The sequence below is a fragment of the Sarcophilus harrisii genome, chromosome 3 (assembly GCF_902635505.1).
Source record: "Sarcophilus harrisii chromosome 3, mSarHar1.11, whole genome shotgun sequence".
Lineage (NCBI taxonomy): Eukaryota > Metazoa > Chordata > Mammalia > Dasyuromorphia > Dasyuridae > Sarcophilus > Sarcophilus harrisii.
The window spans coordinates 13007442-13028577 of NC_045428.1; the positions used below are offsets into that span (position 1 = coordinate 13007442).

At 38.0% G+C, this 21136-nt stretch overlaps 1 protein-coding gene across 1 annotated transcript in view; it reads left to right on the plus strand.

The window, feature by feature from the left end:
* ARHGEF26 (Rho guanine nucleotide exchange factor 26) overlaps window positions 1-21136 on the plus strand; it is a 130465-nt gene that overhangs the window by 100683 nt on the left and 8646 nt on the right. The window contains exon 12 of the mRNA XM_031957546.1: window positions 20796-21005. Within this exon, the coding sequence (XP_031813406.1) occupies window positions 20796-21005 (210 nt within the window). The remainder of the gene's footprint in view (window positions 1-20795; window positions 21006-21136) is intronic.

Here is a 21136-nt window from a genome sequence, read left to right on the forward strand (position 1 = left end):
CATCATTTTTTTCTGGCTGTGGATCCTTGAATACCTCCCTCTTAATCTTCACCCACTAGATTCCCTAGACTCCTTTAAGTCCCAGGTCAAATCCTCCCTTCCATATTCTGAAGCCTTTTCCATCCCCTCTAAAATCTAGTGGCAGCCTTCCTACTCATCCCGCATATAACTTGTTTGTCCTTATTTGTTTACTTGTTTTCCCCCATTATATTGAGAGTTCCTCTTGAACAGTGATTATCTTTTGCCTCCTTTTGTACCTCCATCACTTGCTACAGTCTCTGGCACATAATAGGAGCTTAATAAGTGTTTGTTAACTGACGAGTTAAAATGTTTAAATCATTCACTTAGAGTTAGACAGAAATGTCCCATATTTAAGTTATTTGGAAATTTTCTTTCTGTTTAGACTTGAGGTATCCTGTTATGTTTTGCCAACCAGCATTGTTCTTTAAGCGATGTTATCTCCATGTATCTACAATTGCACATTTAACGATCTGGGGCTCAGACCAAAAGATTTAATTTATTTGCATTGGGAGACTTCCGGTTGGGTCACAAAGACCCCATAACCGGCCCCTTTTGTTTTAAGCTAGAATGGGAATTTGCTGACTTTCAATGACTACTTTGCCATATTTCTCAGCTGAGTCTTTGGAGACCAGAGTTGTTGAAGGCCTGGATGTGTGCTGGCGGTGAAAGCAGCCTGGCCCATGCAGATAAGAAGAAAGGCCAGAAAAATGTGCAATATTCCTAATGGTGTTTACCTGAGCCCTTAGGAAGCCATTCACAAATGCTTTGCGTGCCTTAAGCACCATTGAAAGAGATAACAGCCTTTAAGATACCTGGGGTGACTTTGACCATGAAGGGAAGCGGAAAGGGGCAAGGCGAAATTCGTGAGTCAGCACCCTGGCACGCTGCTGTCCACGTGGGGCTCAAACCCCAGACACTTTGAGGTCTGCAAAAAGGCAATGGAGGATCCATAAGTTAAATTTGTTAAATGCAGTTCTTGCCCCCCCCCATCCCCAGAGAATAAATATTGATGTTATTATAGAATAGATAGATATATAATGCATATATATAGTATATGTATATATGTACACTATAATATAACACACATATATAGATAGATAGATATACTATAATATCTATATATATATATATAGAGAGAGAGATACTATAATACCTATAGATAGATATACTATAATACCTAGAGAGAGAGAGAGAGAGAGAGAGAGAGAGAGAGAGAGAGAGATAAGGTCCGCTATAATAACATCTATATATACATACATAGATAGGTGTTTTATATATATATAGATAGATAGATATAGATATATATCAACAATGGCCAACATTTTTAAAGTGCCTACTATGTGCCAGGTACTGTGCTAAGCATCTCATCTCCCTGGAAGGGAGGTGCTGTCATTAAAAAAGAAAGAAAGAAGAAAAAACTGACCCAAAGACATACTGAGAAAAAGAAGAAGAAAAAAAGAAACAAACAAACAAAGAAGTAAGGAAAGGAGGAAAGAAAGAAGGAAGGAAGGGAGGGAGGGATGCAGAAAGAACTGACCCATAGATATACTGGGGGAAAAAAAAGAAACAAGGAAGGAAGGAATGGAATGGAGAAAGGAAGGAAGTAGTAAGAGGGAAGGAGTAAGAAAGGGGTGAAAGTGATGAGAAACAGAAAGAAAGGGGAAAAAAGAATAAATAAAAGAACTCACAAACATACTAGAAAAAGGAAAGAAAGAACAGAGAGAGGGAGGAAAGGGGGGGGAAAAAGGAAAGAAAGAGAATCCACAAACAAACTGTATTGTCACCCTTGTTTTTATATCCATTCATTTGTGCTGCTTTGTTATTTTTATGAAGGTATTATCTGCTTGCCATTCTTTGTAACTCCTTTTGGGGCTACCAGACAGCTTTTTATGTAGTGGAAACTTCGGGGCTCCTGAGTGATTGGTGCTGACTGGATAAATCTTACCTATGGGAATGCCATTGAAGCCCTGATCTTTCAGCCTCCCTCCTGCCTTTTCCACTCTGCTTTTTTCCTCTCTTTGCCTGCTCTGCCCCTCACAAGTGAATGCCAGCTCTTCCAGCTTCCGCCACCCACTGCCTGAACATAATTCCAGGCTTTAGTCGAGTAATTCAGCCACCATGTGTCTTCAATAGTTTCCAACTGTCAGGGAGATTTTTATGACTCCTGGGAAGAGTTTCTTGGAGAAAAAATAGCTTTCTGCCAAAAAGAGTGAATGTTTCAGTGGCAAAGGCCTTTCTGAGAGAGAAATTGGACTTGTGTGTGGCTACCTGGGCTAAGGAATCATCTCTAGTGTTGCCAAGTGAAAAAAAAAAAACATTAAACGGTAATAGAAGTGTGAATTCTAGGTCTATATGAGAGAGTCTGGAGAACAAGCTGCATCCCTGAGTCAGAGGCAGATAATATCCTGTATAAAGGCTTTATTTATCAGAACTTAATTGGACCCAGATTTCATAATACGATTATAGTCCCTTAAAATGCAATGTGTCTCAGAGACATCCCCAAAAAGGGGAAAATGACCTAATTGTACAAAAATATTTATAGCAGCTCTTTTTGTGGTCTCTAAAAATTGGAAATTGAAGAGATGCCAATCAATTGGGGAATGATTAAACAAGCTCTTGTGAATGATTGTAATGGGATATTATTGTGCTATAAGAAGTGATGAGCAGGTTGATTTCAGAAAAAAACCCTGGAAAGATTTACATGAACTGATTCTGACTGATGTGAGTAGAATCAGGGGAATGTTTTTACATAGGAACAGCAATATTGTTCAGTGAAGAATTGTGAATGGCTTAGCTACTTTTATTTTTTTAGCTTTTTATTTACAAGTTATACACATGGGTAATTTTTCAGCATTGACAATTGCAAAATCTTTTGTTCCAAATTTTCCCCTCCTTCCCCCCCACCCCCTCCCCCAGATGGCAGGTTGACCAATACATGTTAAATATGTTAAAGTATAAGTTAAATACAAAATAAGTATACATGTCCATACAGTTATTTTGCTGCACAAGAAGAATCGGACTTAGAAATATTTTACAATTATCCTGTGAAGGAAATCAAAAATGCAGGTGGGCAAAAATAGAGGGATTGGGAATTCTATGTAATGGTTCATAGTCATCTCCCAGAGTTCTTTCCCTGGGTGTAGCTGGTTCAGTTCATTCCTGCTCTATTGGAACTGATTTGGTTCATCTCATTGTTGAAGATGGCCACGTCCCTTCAGAATTGATCATCATACAGTATTGTTGTTGAGGTATATAATGATCTCCTGGTCCTGCTCATTTCACTCAGCATCAGTTCGTGTAAGTCTCTCCAGGCCTTTCTGAAATCATCCCGCTGTTCATTTCTTACAGAACAATCATTCTATAACATTTCATAGACCACAATTTATTCAGCCATTCTCCAATTAATGGGCATCCCCTCAGTTTCCAGTTTCTGGCCACTACAAAGAGACATGCCACAAACATTCTTGCACATGCAGGTCCATTTTCCTTCTTTAAGATCTCTTTGTGATATATGGCTTAGCTATTCTTAACAGTGAAATGATCCAAGGCAATTCCAAGGGACTAATGATGAAGAATTCTATCTGCTTCCAGAGAAAGAACTGATATTACTTGAATATAGATTGAAGCATGCTATTTTTCCCTCCCTTCCTACCTCCTTCCCTCCCTCCCTTCTTCCCTTCCTCTTTCCTTCCTTTTTTATTCATTTTCTTGCTTTTTCTTTTTTCGAGTTTTTTTTTTGTACAAATAATTTATGTGAAAATATCTTTATTTCTCATATCCCTATCCCCTTTCCACTCTGATGCAAAAGGAAAAAAAAACAACAGTTTGATATAGACATGATTTCTTTGTTAGTATATGAGAGAATGAAATCAAATCAAGGAGCATTTAAGTGGTTTTTTGTTGTTCGGTTGTGGCAGACTTTGGAGTTTTCTTGGCAGAGATTATTTCCTTCCCCAACTCATTTTACAAGTGAGGAAAATAAGGCAGATGAGGTTAGGTGACTTGCCCAATGTCCCACAGCTAGGAAGTGTCTGGGTGGATTTGAATTCAAGGCTTCCTTTCTCCCAGCCCAGCACTCTACCCATTATGTCATTTATTATTTAAGTGTTTGCTGTACTCAACATTGGGAATACAAACATAAGCAAAAAAGTCCCTACCCTCAATGAGTTTATATTTTAATGGTGAAAAGATCACACAGAGAAAGGGGATGGAAAGGAACTGGCCACCAGTGCATAAGGCTTCAAGAAGAACAGAGTAAAAAAGGAGAGAAGGAGTGAGCGTGGATCTGGGCTAAGTATTTCCTCCAAATGGCAGATCTCACCAATCAGAAGCCAGGACCACAGAAGTAGAATTACTTTCCAGAGGATACAGACAGATCTCTAACTAGCTAAATCAATACCTGGTTGATTGATGGAGGACAGCCTCAGGTCTTTGAGGAAAATCCAGCGGACCAGGATCTCAGTAGAGAGAGAGAACCTCAGTGGAGAGGAGGACAATGTAATGTTAAAAGTTGTTAATCAAACAAAACAAGAAGAAAGTGGAGTTGTGTTGTAAATGGCTGACCAGTTTCCCTAGAACCCCAAAATACAGTGAGGTGAGGCCCTGGGATAGTGGTTGTCAAAATGAAGAAGTGGGAAAATCAGTGTCATCCTCTCAATACCCACATCAGGTGTCAGCACCCTGAAGCAAAGCCTCATTTACCCCATGCTAGTTATGTCTCTGAGAGTGCATAGGACTCCGATTTCTCCAGAATCCTTTCCAGGGTCTGACCAACCTTAGAAATATGATCATGAAATGCTCACTTTTGCAAGAAATAGGCCTATAAGTTCAGTTATTTAGCATATGAATATTCAGTTATTCATACTAAGGTTTTGCAAGTTGTTTTTATCTGTAAGAGAAAATTGGAAACTGCTACTAAGCATTTGCAAATCTATATTTGGCCTCCACTTGGGAGGATAGGGAAGCCATTAAATTCTATTTTGTGAAGTTTCCTTCCTGCAGAAATCTAAGAAAACTTTTCACTTCCTGACAACTGGTAGCCCATCAATATTAGACAAATAAGGGGCTGACTTGAGTCTGATGACACGGCAGGCTTCCAAGTTTAAAGTGTATTTTTTTTACCTGCCCCTCACTAAGACACAACATTAGAAGTTTCAAGAACATAATTTAAAACTGGTCAAAAGTGACGAAAGGATCTTGGTGTGGAAGACTTGGGCTGGAAGCCAAGACCCATAAGTCCATTCTTAATCCAGCCACTCATCCCCCCTGTCCGTGTCTTTGGTTTTTAGTCTCTTTGGCCAAACTGAAAATGGTCAATGTGTAGAGTGGTTTGGCTTCCAATTCTCTGATTCATTGTGGTTCTTATTATCTGGGGGAACAACTGGAGCAACTTTGCCAGACATCATATAGACACGGAAAGGAAAGAGGCTTGTGCCCGATGCTGAGCAGAAAGTATTAATAAATGTGATAAAAGTATTCATAAAAAATGATCTCATAAAGAGATTCTCAGCCATGATCTTTACAGGATTGCAGAATTGGAACTTGGAAGTAGTAGGACCAGAAGTCTTTCTCCCCTCCCCAACATCACCATTTTACAGAAGAGGAAACTGAGAGTAAGAACAAGGTTAAATCACTTGCTTCAGGGTAATAGCTTCAAAGAGTCTGAGGTAGGATCTGAACTCAATATATAGCCATTTCCTTCCTTGATTACCTTCAGTAATAATGAGCTCCTTAACCTTATTCCCCGAGACAGTTCATTCATGTTTTAATGACTTATTATTAGGTATATAATATATATAACATATAGACATATATATAATATACAAATAGATATAAGTAGATATATAATATTAATTTATAATATAAAGATATATTGATAATATGATATAATAACATTATTATTAGATTAAATAATGATTAATAATTAGACCATTTTTTCCTAATTGTGAGCAGAAATGAAAATGTTGATTGTAACTCCTATTAACATCCAATTGCCTTGAGTCACCTCATTGTTGAAAAGAGCCAAGTCCATCACAGTTGAGCATCACATAATCTTGTTGCCATGTACAATATTCTTTTGGTTTTGCTCATTTCACTCAGCATGGATAAGAGAAAAGAGAGATATAAAGGGAAAGGGAGGCAGGGGCCAATTTATTATGTGGAAAGTAGTCTCTATTTCTTTATCATGAGAGAGATCCTATTAAATATGAGCTCTTAAGAAGATGGAAAATACATAATATTATATACAATGCAGATTTGAATGTTAAACGTGAATAAACTCCAAAGTTAATCTGACTCATTTAATGAGATGCATAATTGTTGATAAATGGGTCTAAATGGTAAACCGATCTCATCAATTAAGATAACTCCAATCAACAGTTCTTTAGGGGGTTCAGATTTACTTAGAGCTTTCTTCACAACAGACAGGTGGGAAAGATACAGCCAAGTTAATGTTTGTCGAGGCAGCTACTAAATGAGATAATTGGACATCAAAGACGGAAATAAATGTGGAGGGAAGAGGAGAGAAAGAGAGAGAGATTGAGAATTTGTCATGGCTCATTCTTCCCTGGGCCTGGAGTCAAAAAATCCTGAGTTCAAATTTTACATCACACACTTACTAGCTGTGTGACTGTAGGCAACTCACCTAACTTATATCTGCCTCAGTTTCCTCATCTGCAAAATGGTGCAATAATAATAGTACCTGCCTCTTAGGGTTGTTGTGACGAGTTTGTAAAGAATGCACAGTGCCTGGCACATAGTAGGTATAGAATAAATGCTTATTTGCTTCCTCCTTTTTTCTTCCCTCTTCTGTATCATCTGGACCAAACTATGGCCCACAGGCCAGATGCAGCAGCTGAGGACGTTTATCCCCCTCCCCCAGGGTTATGAAGTTTCTTTATTTAAAGGCCCACAAAACAAAGTTTTTGTTTTTACTATAGTCCGGCCCTCCAACAGTCTGAGGGACAGTGAACTGACCCCTTTTTAAAAAGTTTGAGGACCCCTGATCTGGAGAATAGCTTCATAGGGTCAGGGTTCTAGCTTCTTGTAGATGGAGATCACTAGAAGGATTATCTTATAACTGAAGCTGGCATTTGTCATAAAACCCTATATTTTAGAGTTCAGAGGGAACTCAGAAGTCAAATCATCTAATTCTTTCATTTTCCAGGTAAGGAAATAAAGGCCCAGACAGTTAAGTAGCTTGTAAAAGGTCATACAGCATATCAGAGATAGAATTTCACACAGATTTAGGATTCTTAACTTTTTTTTTTTTTTTTTTTTGCATCGTGGTTGCCTTTGGCAGAATGATAATACCTATAAAGCGCTTTCTGAAAATCATGTTTTTAAATGTATTAAAAATATTACAAAGGAAATATTGTATTGAATATTAATACACAAACACACACACATATATATATATAACACTTTCATGTACCCAGATTAAAAAACCTTTGGTCCAAAACTAGTGCTTTTACTTTTAATTTTTTAACCTTATTTTTCTTGAGGGTTTTTTGTTTGTTTTGTTTTTGTTTTTGGTGGAAGTGGGAAAGTCTGTTTTTTTTTTTTTTTTTCCACGACATGACTTTTATGGAAATGTTTTACAGAACTTTACATGTGCCTTCTCAATGTAGGCCCATGTTCCAGATCCTCTTCCTTCCTCCCTCTCCAACCCTTTTAAAAACAAATATAAAAAAAAGTTTTACAGGTAATTGGGGAAAATAAATTACTTAGTAAATAAATAAATGAAAATAAAAAAAAAATAAAGCTAGTGCTTTTAGAAAAAGCCATATAGGTAATCACAGGGATGAGAACAGAAGGGAGAGATGTTTTGAATCTGTCCCATCTTATTCCAAATCTAATGTTCTTTCTACTACACCAAACTATGATTATTTTTTCCATCAAGGAAATGTTTCTGGCAGCTGCCCACTTTGCTGCAGGACTTGAAAAGGACTCTCTTTATTCCCCTGAATGTATCTGAGAGAAAAATTCAGTGAGGTACCAACACTAATATTAGATTTCTCTAGAAGCTCCTTCACCCCCATAATTCCTGTTTATCTCTCTCTTATTGAGGAGGGTGTATTCTTAGGTGGTTGGCTGGTAGAAGCAGATGTAATAGTTAGAAGTTGGGGCTGGGTTGGAATACAGCCTGAAAGCAGCAGCCAAGGGCTATTTGAACCCATGATTCAGGAGTTTCTGTAGAGATGTATTTCCTGTCAAACATCTCTTTCCTCAAAATGGCTCGAAGAAGAACCACTTTCCCTATGAATGGGTCTTATTCAGTATTTGTTTTATTTCTTGTAATGTGACATTCTCTCTTTGCTAAGAAAGGAAGTCTGAAATGAGACATATTTGTTTGTCCATGCCAAACCATGTAGAATCTCTTAAAAATGAAATGACAGTGTATGAAATTCAACATTTTGTTTCTGGCTTTTTTTTTTCTTCCCTGGGCTTATATTCATACCCCATTTCCCCTTCCCCCTATAAATATACTCCTAGAGACTATCATTCACACCCAGAGCTACCCCATTACCACTAATGCTTCCTGAGGCTAATTTAGCTTGGTTTAGAGGAAAGAACATTAGGTTGAGAATCAGCAGATTGGGGATTCGTTTCCTATTTTGCCATTATCAATTGCCAATTGGTTTCCTCATCTCATTAGGTATAATTGGTACTGGGGAAGTAACTGGACACAAAAGGAGGTCTCTGAATGCCACAGGAATATGTGTTGATTTTTTTAGTCAATAATTTGCATTAAGGCTTAGATCTCATGTTCTTCATTTGGAGATGACAGACACAGGGAGAGACAGAGACAAAAAGACACATAAAGGAGAGGGGAAGAAAGGGGAGATGGATGGCTAGATAGATATAGATAGGCAGAAAGGATAGATGGAAGACCAGACAGAGAAGAACTTACTGTTCTAGAGCCCTGTGCTAGTCTCTGCTTTAAAGGATCTAATAAAATGGAGGATGGATGACTAGATAGATAGATAGACAGACAAGATAATGGAAGACCAGATGGAGAGGAAAAGAGCTCACATTTAGAAAGAACTTAGTGTTCTAGAGCACTGTGCTAGTCTCTGCCTTAAAGAACCTAATCAAATGGAGGCATAATATGAAGATGACCAGCAAGGAAGCCTAAGTCTTGGCCAGAAGAAGTGAAAGCTCATGTAATCCTAATGTTCCAGGGATGGAGTCCAAGATTAGGGGTGGGATGGAGATATGGAAGTGCTTGGGTTTAGAGAAGAGGCAAAGATGGAGGGGATGGGTCACAGACAGGATGATGGGATCAGGAATCAGAAACTCCCTGGATCCTAGGATACTGATAAATCTCCTTCACTGCTCTGACTCATTCACTCTGAATGCGCCATTGTGCTTTATAGAGAATTGGCAACTTTTAAGGACACAGTGTTCTTTCTATTGGGATTCTGAGGAATGTCTTCCCCTGCCTTCACGCATTCAACATGGGAAAGACACGGCAACTTGTTGACAACAGACTCCCTTATTATAATTCCAGTAGCTCCCTATCACCTCTAGGATCTGGTGTAAAATCCAGTGTTTGGGGTTCAGTCTTTCTGACCCTCCGTCCACTACTGTTCCAGTCTCTTACAACTTACTCCCCTCCCCCACAGCCCCACCACTTACTCTGGGATCCAGTCCATTGGATTTATTATTTTCCCCATAAAACACACCGTTTGTCATCCTCTTTGGGACGGTCTCACTGGCCCATCCCCCCATGCCTGGAACACTCTCCCTCCTTATCTCCTTATCCTTCCCTCCTGACTTCCTTCAAGTCTCAACTAAAATCCTTCCTTCTACAGGAAGCCTTTCCAGATCCCTCTTAATGCCAATGCCTTCCTTCTGGTGATTATCTTAAGTTTATCCTCTATGTGTCTTTCCCCATTAAATTGTGAATTCCATGAGAACAAAGACTGGTATTTTTTGTTAGTTTTTTTTTAATTTATTTAATTTTCTCAGCTCTTAGCACAGTACCTAATACACATTAGGTACTTAATAAATGCTTCTTATCTGATTTAAGGTTTTCGTAAATCTCAGATTGGACAAGCCAATAAGCATTTATTAAGTGCTTGTTCTCCAGTCGCTGTGTAAGCTCTGGAGAAATAAAACAAGCAAAAAGTAAGGTCCCTGCCCTTAAGAAGTTCATATTCTAATGAGGGAAGACAACACACAAGGGGAAAAAGCATTTATATAGCACCTACTATTTGCCTGGCACTGTGCTAAGTGCATTTCTAAGTATTACCTTATTTGATCTTTACAACAACCTTGTGAGGCAGCCACTATTATTATCCCCATTTTATAATTGTAGATTACAACTGAGGTAGACATAGGTTAAATGTTTGGCCATAATCTAGACAAAGCTAGGAAGTGTGTAAGGCTGAATTTGAACTCTGGTTTTCCTAACTCTGGGCCCAGCACTGCCTGAAAGTGGCAGGAGATATGAGTTAATAGGGTGACCAGGATTGTGGAGAATCTCTAGCCACCATGTGCTCATCCTAGTCAACCATATATTTCATTTATTTATTTATTTATCTATTTATGTCTGTTTATCAATTCATCTATCTATCTATGTATTTATTTATTCATTTATTTGTTTGTTTAGCTGAGGCAATTGGGGTTAAGTACCCAGGGTCACACAGCTAGGAAGTGTTAAGTGTCTGACATCAAATTTGAATTTCAGTCCTCCTGACTTCAGGGCTGGTGCTCTATCCACTGCACCACCCAGCTGCTCTATCAACCGAATATTTTAGAAAGAACATGGATAAATTGAAGGGATGAACCAAGGAGGTCAACTAAGAGAGTGAAGGGTTCCCCGATATCGTGCTGTATGAGAGTCGTTGAAGAAAGTAGAGGTAGTTAGCCTGCAGTAGCGTGTGCCAGTATTCCAGCAATCCCCCTCTGGTGTGATGATTGTTCAAGAGATCTAATGTTTGGGTAATTTAATCATTTTATTACAAAGGCCAGCATGTCATCAATAAAAGGACGATCATTTGTCTCTCTCTCTTAGACCAAAGACAGACATGGCTGTGGGCTCACTGTTTATATCCCCTTGGAAGAATAGGTGTTCCTGAGAGATGGCAATGGGAGGTGGGCTATGTTAAAAAGAGGGGTTGAGGGTGAAATCACAGTTATCCTTAAGCAGATTATTCCTTTCCCCAGATGACCCGCAGCCTTGGGCAATTTATTCAAAGAATTTATGCCCTCTCTAAGTTTGAGCAGAACACAATAGTTACCTTACCCAGGGAAAAGTCTCAGTCCAATCTCATTATCAGCAAAGGCCTTCAAGAGACTAAAGTTTTGAAATCGGGACTTGAGAAAAATAAGGTGGGAAGGGATTCTGAATTTCCCCCCAAAATTGGTTATTAATCATCATTTCTCTTACTAGAAATCCATGTGGCTCTAGAAGACTTCTGTCAGTCAGAGCCAGGAGTATGTTACGAAGTAGATATAGGTTCTGTGTAAGGAAAGCTTCCTAGAAACTCCACAGACCCCAAAGTTCAGTGGGCTACCTCCAGTTTAGTGTGGTCCCCATAGTCGGAGCTTTTTAAGCAAAAAAACTGAATGACTAGGTGGTTATATTGTTGAGGGGAATCCTTCTACGGATGAGAGATGAGCATGAGGGTCTTTCCCATTGAAAAGTTCTGTAGAGTGAGAAAGCTGGAAGAATAAGTGGTCTCTAAGATTTCTTTGTACTGTGACAAAGTTCTTTGGCTGTTTGAATTCACAGAAAATCCATTCCAAGGTCTAAATTGACTCTGATTATTTGTTTTTTTTTTTTTTTTTGTGTGTGTACTTTGCCCCTTTCTGCTTTTTGTAAAATGCTGCCCATTATAAGTACATGGTATACTCTTGGAGTTTTGAGAAATGGCTGATAATTCAAGTGATTTGCCATGACTTTGGGTACATGAGTCAAATTCTGAGTAAAAACCAAACATTCTGAGGTCTTGGGCTTACACTCATGAATTTGAAGCAAGAATCCATATCATCGATCTTCAGAGCTTATAGAAAGGGAAGATGATACATGTGGCAGTAAGGGGTGATCCAAAACTCAAGGGTGTATCGCTTTTGGAAGAGAACTTTAAGACCACGGAGTCCAGCATTTGACAGATGAGGAAAATGAGACAGAGATGTTGGCCAGATAAGTGATACAGATAATAGCAAAGGTAGGACTTGGGACAAGGTGATCTTGACTCCTCCCAGACTTGTGCCCTCAGCAGCTGAGCTCTGAGGAGCCATGGACATGGGGCTGATTGATGTCTATAACCAGAGAGAGATGGAAGAGAAGATGGGTCAGCTATGAGGGGATGTGCAGAGTTGGAAGCAGATTTCAAGAGGGCCTGGCTGACAGCTAATAATTTGAAAGTGTGTGAAGAAGGAAATGGTCTGGTTTCTAGTTCTAGCTAGTAGAGATGGTGAGCTAAGTGGGTTACTTTTAGTCACTTAGTAAATTCATGGGAATCAATATAAATCAAGAGCCTGGCTTCTTTGATCAAGCTGATTTCTCAATAATGAAGTGTTTTATATCCTATCAACTACATAAGATCATTACTAATGATAGCTAAAAATTAAATAGCACTTATTATATGCCAGACCCTGTGTTATGCATTTTACAAATATTTCATTTGATCCTCATAACAACCCTAGGAGGTAGGTGCTATTATCTGCATTTTACAGATAAGGAAACTGAGGCAAATAAAGAGTAAGTGCAGGTGGTCCTAATGCCAGGGAATGACTAAGGCTGGATTTGAACTCAACACTTCCTGATTCCAGGAGTGCTATTCTGTGAACTGTGTTGCCACCCGTTACAAAGCTTGGTGGCTGACTCCCTAATGGTCTGATTTCAGTCACTATTTACAGGATTCCCTCACATTATGTGGTGAGGGACTTTGGGGCTGAACTTTGCACTTGCTTTGGGAAACTGACCAGCTTGATGTGTGATACAATGGAAAAAAAAGGGATTGAAATAAATTATTGATTTGAAATCAGAGAACCTAGGTTTTGAACCCATGGAGATTCCAGCATTTAAATTCCTTTTGTGCATAAGGAATGATGCTAGGCACTGGGAATTGTATATCAAAAACTGAACTGAAAGTTGCTCATCATTTGTATCTCAGAAATCAGCAGTAGATAACAAGACTAGGTTTCTTTCACTTGAATGTATACACATAGTTCTATCTAACCACTATTTGTTGGTTTCATTTATGTGTTCAAAAAAAGAATAAAATTTTTAAGAAGAAACTGAACACTTTAAATTTAGCATTTTGAACAAAATTTTGAACAAAAAGGTTGATAAATGTTGGGTTACAGTTTTATTCCCAACAAAAAGAACTTTGAAATTGTCAGGGAATTGATTTTTACAATTTGTTGATCTTCCTGGCTTATTGTTGTCTAATCTTTTTTCAGTCACGTTCAATTCTTTGTGACACTATTAGAGGTTTTTTTTTTTTGTTTGTTTTTTGTTTTTTTTGTTTTTTTTTTTTTTGAGGTTTGTTTGTTTGGGGTTTTTTTTGGCCAAGATATTGGAGCAGTCTGCTATTTCCTTCTCCAGCTCAATTCACAAATGAGGAAATCGAAGTAAACAGGGTTAAGTGACTTGCCAACATCATACAGCTAGTAAGAAGACTGAGCTATTCTTTGTCTCAGATGTAGTACTATCCAATGTGTCAATTTGCTGCTATTCTGTCTACTGACCCCCAAGAGTTCAGTAAATTGAATATAATTGGGATTTATTTTGAATGAATTAAGAACTTTGTAGCACACCGAGGCCATCATTTTGAACACCTGGAATGGAAATGTAGAAACTATTTGTGGATCAATAATCAATCAACAAGAAATTGTTCAGTAACCACTTTGCATATTCCTTGCTTATGGGCAATGTTGAGAAGCATGTGAATAAGTCTCTAATCTCAAGGAAGTTCTGTTCTGTATGTGGGAGCTAATACCGATACATAAAAAAAAAATTAATTTGTAATATGTACATGGGTAGGTGAAGGATCTAGGATTTTATCTTTGAATGAGAGTGGCCTAGATCAGGAAGATCTGGATTTCTTTGCTAGTTCAGTACCCAAGACAGAGATTTATTAAGTCATAGCTAACAGACTCAAGATGCAAGAAAATGAATGATAAGTAGAATATAAGTCACCATACCCAGTTCTACTAATGGACTCAGTGGTCCAACAAGACCTAATAGAGTAGTGAGGGTTCCTGCTAAGCACAGGTATTGGGAAGTGGGGAAACCATTGTCATCAAGAGAAACAACAGTAAGAAGAGACACAAAAGGACCTAAGATATAGACTTTTGGGATGGAAATCAGCTTTGGCCAGCTCATTTGGTATTGATTTAGTATTGAAGGATGAAAGGTTTATCTAGAGGAGGAGAGTTGTGATCCAAGAGTGGGATCCCAGATTTAGAACATGGAGTCCAATCCATTTGTTTCACAGATAAGGAAACTGAGATCCAGTGAGATAAAGGGTCTGTGGGCAATAAGAACAGTGCCTGGCTCATGGTAAGCACTAAATAAGTGTTTACTCAATTAACCATTAAGCATCAGGGGTGAGAACTGATTGCAGCTTCTCTGGCTCCAGTGCTAGGACTCTGTCCATTGTACTACACTGATGAGACGAAAATAGTAAAGCAATAAGGATTCATGAATAATTTTCAAATTTTAGCTAAAAAAAATTTAAAAAGAGAAAAGTTGTGACATTTGGTGTGAAGACTGGTTAGAATAGCAAAGCCTGGTGTTAAAAAGTAATTACAAATTAACATGGTCATTGGAGACAAGTAGTAGAGATAAGTCCAGTTTTGAAATTTTGGTTTAGCTTGCTTTCATCAATTGAAATTGGGAAATTTTAGGTGTTTTTTAATTCTGAACATAAACACTCCCCCCCCCCTAAAAATGAGTATATTCTATGTAGAACAGAGGATTGTGCACTAAAATTTGGAGTCTCTTATGCTTTTCCTTTTAAGTATAAAATAAATGCAATGCATAACTCTCAAGGCTTACATTGATCTTTCTTTCTGTTCTTTTCTGTAGATTTTACAAAAATTCATTCATTGCTTTCTTCTTTTTCTTTTTTTGCCAATCCTGTCATAATTTTCCTTTCCATCTTATCTCCCCCCATGAAAAAAAGAATCCTTATGAAAAATACACATAATTGAACAAATGTCCACATCAACAGTTTCAACAATGTTGTCTTCTGTTCTCCAAGTCCATCACTTTTGTCAGCAAATGAGCAGCATACTTCGTCATGGGTCCTCTGGGATGCTGGTCTTTGCACTGATTAAAAGACTTAAGTCTTTTAAAGTTGTTTTCTTTACAATATTATTACTATTGTATAAATTCTGCTCTTAGATCTATTCAACTTCATTTTTCATCAGTTCATAGAAGACTTTCAAGTTTTTCTGAAATTCTTCCCTGCATCATATTTTGCAATAAATTCATGTATCATAATTTGTTCAGCCATTCACTAATTTCCCTTTAATTTCCAATTTTTTGCTTAAAAAAAAGTATTGATATAAATATTTTTGTTCACATGGATCCTTTCCTTCCATTTCTTTGGGATCTAGGCCAATAGTGGTATCACTAGTTCAAAGAGTATTTTAATAAATTTTTGGATATGTACCAAATTGCTTTGCAGAATGATGAGGGCAATTCTCAGCTCCATCAGCACTGAATTGGTGTGCCTGTTTCCTGCATCCTCTCCAACAATTTTCATTTTCCATTTTCCACAACCTTTGCTGATCTAATGTGTGTGATTTGGAAACTTTGAGTCGTTTTAATTTGCAATTCCCCGTTTATTCATGATTTTGGAATATGTTTATATGGTTGTTGAGGAATTGGATTTCTCCTTCTAAAAACTCCTAATCTTTTCCTTCATCTGTTTATTGATTAGGAAAAGAGTTTTTTTTTTTCTTATTAATTTGAATCAACTTTTTATATACCTTAGAGAAGAAAGCTTAATCAAATGACACAATATTTATAATGTTCCTAGCACACAGCAAGTGTTTAATAAATGTATTTTCCCCTCCCTTTATCAGAGAAAATTGTTACAAGCACCCTCCTCCCCACTAAAATTGGGAAATTTATGGAGAAGGGGAAAAATGAGTCAAGGTTTATTTAGCTTTTTTTTTTCTCATTTAGTTTAGGCAACAGTGGGACACTGAAAGAAAGTACTTGGGCATGTGGTAGTAGAATTAAGGTGAAAGGAAAGGAAAAAGGCAAGACTACTCATTCAAAAAATAGGGAGTGAAATAGAGAAACCAGATGGTTTGCATCAAGAGAATAATGGACACTGGATATTTATTCAGGATAAGTGAAACCTATTCATATTTCAAAGGAAAGTTAGTAGAGAGAGTGAAAGAAATTTAAAATGTAAGAGAACTAGATTTGGTTAAACTATAGTCTTCAGGCTATACACTAAAAATTAAAATTTTTTTAAATCATTTTCTTTTTCTTTTTTCACTTTTTCATATTTTCATTTTTCTTTAAAATTTACCCTTGATAAAATTCTCATTATAATTGAGTATTATTATATAGTTATATATAATACAACTAATATTATATTAATATATTATATAGATTTATATTTTTTATAAAAGGGAGTTGTATTAATGACCTTATTCTAATGCTAATGACTAATTGTTATACTCTAAATACTAAGGGTTGGACAGTCACAAATAAGAGAATCCTCTGTTCCTCAGTCTTCTCACTTGTAACTAAGGGGATAGCATGTCCATGTTGTTTCTTCAGGTTGATGGGGTCTCTGTGGTGGCTTCCGTTTGCCTCAGAGTCACCACTGTGGAGAACCATCCATCATCTTCCTTGACCGTGGTCGTTCCCTATCGAGACAGTTCTCCAGGCTGAGTGCACCATTACCGAGCACTTGGTTTGATCTCAGTAGAAACCCCAGTGTCTACTTAAGTGAGACAGCGGTGGGCTTATTTATACAAATCCGATGCTGCTGTCTCCAGAGCAGTCAGTTGCTTTTCTGAAGCAGCTGGTGCAGACAGACAGCTGGTGAACTTGGAGGCTGGGAGAGACAATCAGAGGAAGTTACTACATAAGCTCCTCGCTGAAGGGAAAAGGGACTTTTTCCACTGGTCTCTTTCTCTCTGAGCAATTCCATTTCCTAATTGCATGGCACAAATTGTTTCAGAGACTGTACGCCATCTGCTACTTCAATATGAAAGGTCAACAATGTAAAGATGAGGAAGTCTAATGAATAATTTCCCCCTAAAAAGAGTTCTCTTCCCATTCAATCTAGCTTGATGAATTTGGACATGAATGGACAGGCTAGAGTGGAGAAAAGGATCATGGTGGCAAAGGGTTTGAATTCAGGAATGCTGTTTAGGCATTCTAAAGCAGGGTGGAGGCCCTGCCACTCTTCCATCTCCCCTTGAGTATCAATTGCCATGTGTAAATACAATACCATTTGTGGATTCCAAGGTGGGAGATGTGGCAGGTGTTGACTGGCCTCCTTACACCTTTTATAAAGTCTTGTAAACTGTTTTGTAAGGCCTTGTAAATGTTTTGTAAGCTGGTCTTTCATTTACTTAGTAGCTGGATAGGCAGGACATACTGATTACTATGTACCTGGGATTTGTGAGAGTGAATGAGTAAATGAATGAAGGTGAGGGGTGCGTGTGCGTGCTGGCTAAGGTTTCACATTTTTTACTTCATGAGATTTGAACAATAGCCAATAAAGATAAAGAAGTAATCACTGTACTTCTATTGTGTTATAAAAGAGATTTATTTTATTTCTTCAGTAATGAAAGTGAACTTTTCACCTGGTTTTAGTTTGACATATGATCCTAGATGACTGAATAATTCCTCCAATGGTAAAATCACTCTCTGGGGTCATCAGTGTAGAATCACAAAAGAAAAATCTCTTGTCACCAATTTTTTTATTTTGGAAATAAGACCACAGAAGCAAAGTTTCTGTTTGATTGACTCACAGAGGTTACCTAGCACATCATATTACCTTAATAAGCCTCCTATCTGCAATAACCCAATACAAAACCATCCAGGCTGTCTGAAAAGCTTTAGAGAGGGGGATCCCACTGCCCCTTGCTCCCAGTAGTCCAATCTATTTTTAGACACCCCTAATCACTAGAAAATCTCCCCTGAATCAAGGATGTGTCTGCCTCTCTGATATTTCACAGTGTTCCCGATTCTGCCCCAGGAGACCAAGTAGATCAAATCGAATTCTTCCAGTTGATTGCCCCTCAAAGGTAGCTATCATGTTCTCTTCCTAAATCTTTCTTTCAAGATAAATAGACCCAATTCCTTTAACCATCCTCCCATTCCATGAGCTTGGGGCCTTTTGCTCCCTCATTGTCCTGTGCTGGACACTTTCCACCTGATCACCTTCCTGAGATGAATTGTCCAGAACTGAACATAGCATAGTTTAATGAGGGAGAAGGATAGCAAGTCCCTCACCTCGCTGGTCCTAGATATTGTCTCTTAATAAAGGCTGTTTATTTGGGCTGTGATGCCTTGTGGCAGAAAGTCATTATTCTGGTGGAGTTGGAGCTGTTTTAGTAGAGTAGGGAAAAGAGTAGCTTGAGATCTGAGACTTATCAACTTTGTAAAGATGGGGATGGGAGATGGAGATATTGGCATGGGAAGGGGATGGAGATAGGAGTGGTGACTAGATGTCAGTGAACTTCCCCTACTTAGCAGGTCAGCACCTTCTCAGCAAAGGTAGCATCTTCAAGGGTTGTGTAGACCACTGAGAGTTTGAGAACTAACTTGATACGGTAAGAAATTTACTTCCTTCTAAGTTCTGGCTTCCTTTTCTTTAAATAAGGACAAGGCCTGGTATTTTAACAGTATGGGATTGTCTGGGGGAGAAAAATCCCCTTCCCAGTGTGGGATAGCACCTTCTTTGCCATTTACAAATGTTGCTTAAAGACCTGCCAAGTGATGAGTTTTGTCCCACAGCCAATAATTGTCAGAGGCAGTAATCGGGCTACTTCTAATCTCCATCTACTTCTCTATTCCTGTATCGTTTTCCTTTTCTGTAAAATAAGGATAATAATACTCTCACTGCCTCCCTCACCAGGCTGCTGTGAGCAAAGCCTTCTATAAAGGCTGAAACACCATATACAGAAACATGGGTTGTTACTAAACATCGAATGTTCAATTAATTTTGTATTTTCCTTTTAGATGGTCAGAACATTTTGATTTCTATATACTGAATGACTAAAATGCAACTATTTCAGAGACATTTGAGTTGGTATTCTTTCTGACTAGAGAGAAAAAATAGAAAAAGAGTGTGAATTTCCATACATATTGTTTTTAAAGCTTTAAATGGCTATATCTTATTTTGATGCTCTTGTGAATCACTACCTGGAAGGTAAAACCATCTTATACTGGAGTCTTTGGGGCACTTCTACAGTTTTAGGGGAGATCCCAAATAGTCCTCCCACAAATAAAGTTTCTTTCTCGAATTAACTACCTGGAAGGTGAAACCCCTTCCACAGTTTTAGGGGAGATAGATCCCAAATAATCCTCCCTCAAATAAAGTTTCTTTCTAGATCACATATGTACTGGGGACTTTTTTCTTAGCTGTGGTAGGTTGGCCTGAGATCTTTGTTCACTCATCAGTCTACAAGGCACAACCTGAAACTCTGGTGGAAGGAACAGTGAGTCTCCTTCATTTCCCCGGCCATGTATGATTCAGCTAATAAGCACAGCTTGGCAGGAACAATGTCCTTGTGTTATTTGACCAAGTTTCTTTTAAACTAAAGAATTTTTCACAAAAACTTGGGAGGTGAGCAAAGGAAAAGAGTCACTGAAACTAAATATAAATTTTTTGTCTCCCATATCTTGCCATAGTTTGACTGTATTAGTATTTGATGTGTCAGAACCAAATAAAAGGGCTATATTCATTTATCAACAATGTATATGGACACATTAATTCTTCAATCTTACCTTCCCCACCTTTCACCCCTAACTTACCTTTCTCTAAAGTAACATTTTTTTTCCCCGTGAGGTAACTGGGATTATGTGACTTGCTCAGGATCACATGGTTAGCTAATAAGTGTCAAGTTCTGAGATCCTCCTGACTGGTGCTCTATCCACTGTGCCACTTTGCTGCCCCTAACTAACTTGCTGAGGGAACCACCATCTATGAACTAAAAAGCATCATGTCTTTAAAAAAGATTTTGGTCTCAATAGCAAATCCAGCTCCTGAAGATGGATGGAAGGCTTGATTTTATAAGAGACTGTTAGCTTTGCTTTCTTAAAAGGACAAAAATGGATAGGAAAGACATTCAACTTTTTCTATAAAAACTATTTTCCTCTTGGAGAGAAACAAACAGACATATCAAGAGAAGTTTCAGAAAATCTTGGGTCGGCTAAGATTTGTTTTTTTATTTGGTGCACTTTGTATAAGGATGAAACAATTCAAATGTCTTTCAACTGGCTTTCCTGAATTGGTCCATTTCTATTTAAAGGGGAGGGGAATAAAGGAGAAATTGTTTCATTGGTAATTTATATCATTCAAGAATTATGAGATGGAAGGCTATGCCCCATTTCATATAAAATTATTCTAAATCCTTATGTTAAAATAAAAAGAAGATATGTTCTAATTGTGAAACTTGTACCCTTTACATTTCTATCATATGTTAGTAAATATTGTAAGTTACAAAAACCAGAAAGATAAGATATAATTGAAGATTTAAAAGATTTAACCTATTTTTCTGGGTAGAATTTAGGGTTCTGAATCTCTCTGTTTTTATTCTATTTTTTCTTATAGTGAAGAAAGTTATACAGTGAACGACTATTCCTTGAGGGATCAATTGTTGGTGGAGCTTTGGGACCATGAAGAAATGAATTCTTCTCCCCTGAAGAACAGCTCCACCATGCTTTACTCCAGACAGAGCTCTGCCAGTCACCTGTTTACTCTGACGGTTCTCAGTAACCATGCAAATGAAAAAGTGGAAATGCTCCTAGGAGCCGAGACTCAGTAAGTCCTTGGGGGACAGAAGATGGAGGAGTGGGGTGGATATAAACTGACTTCCCTGGTGGCCACTAAGACTCCTGGTTCCAAGTCTATGATCCTTTCCATATCACAGTGCTTCCATGGGAGTTGGGAGG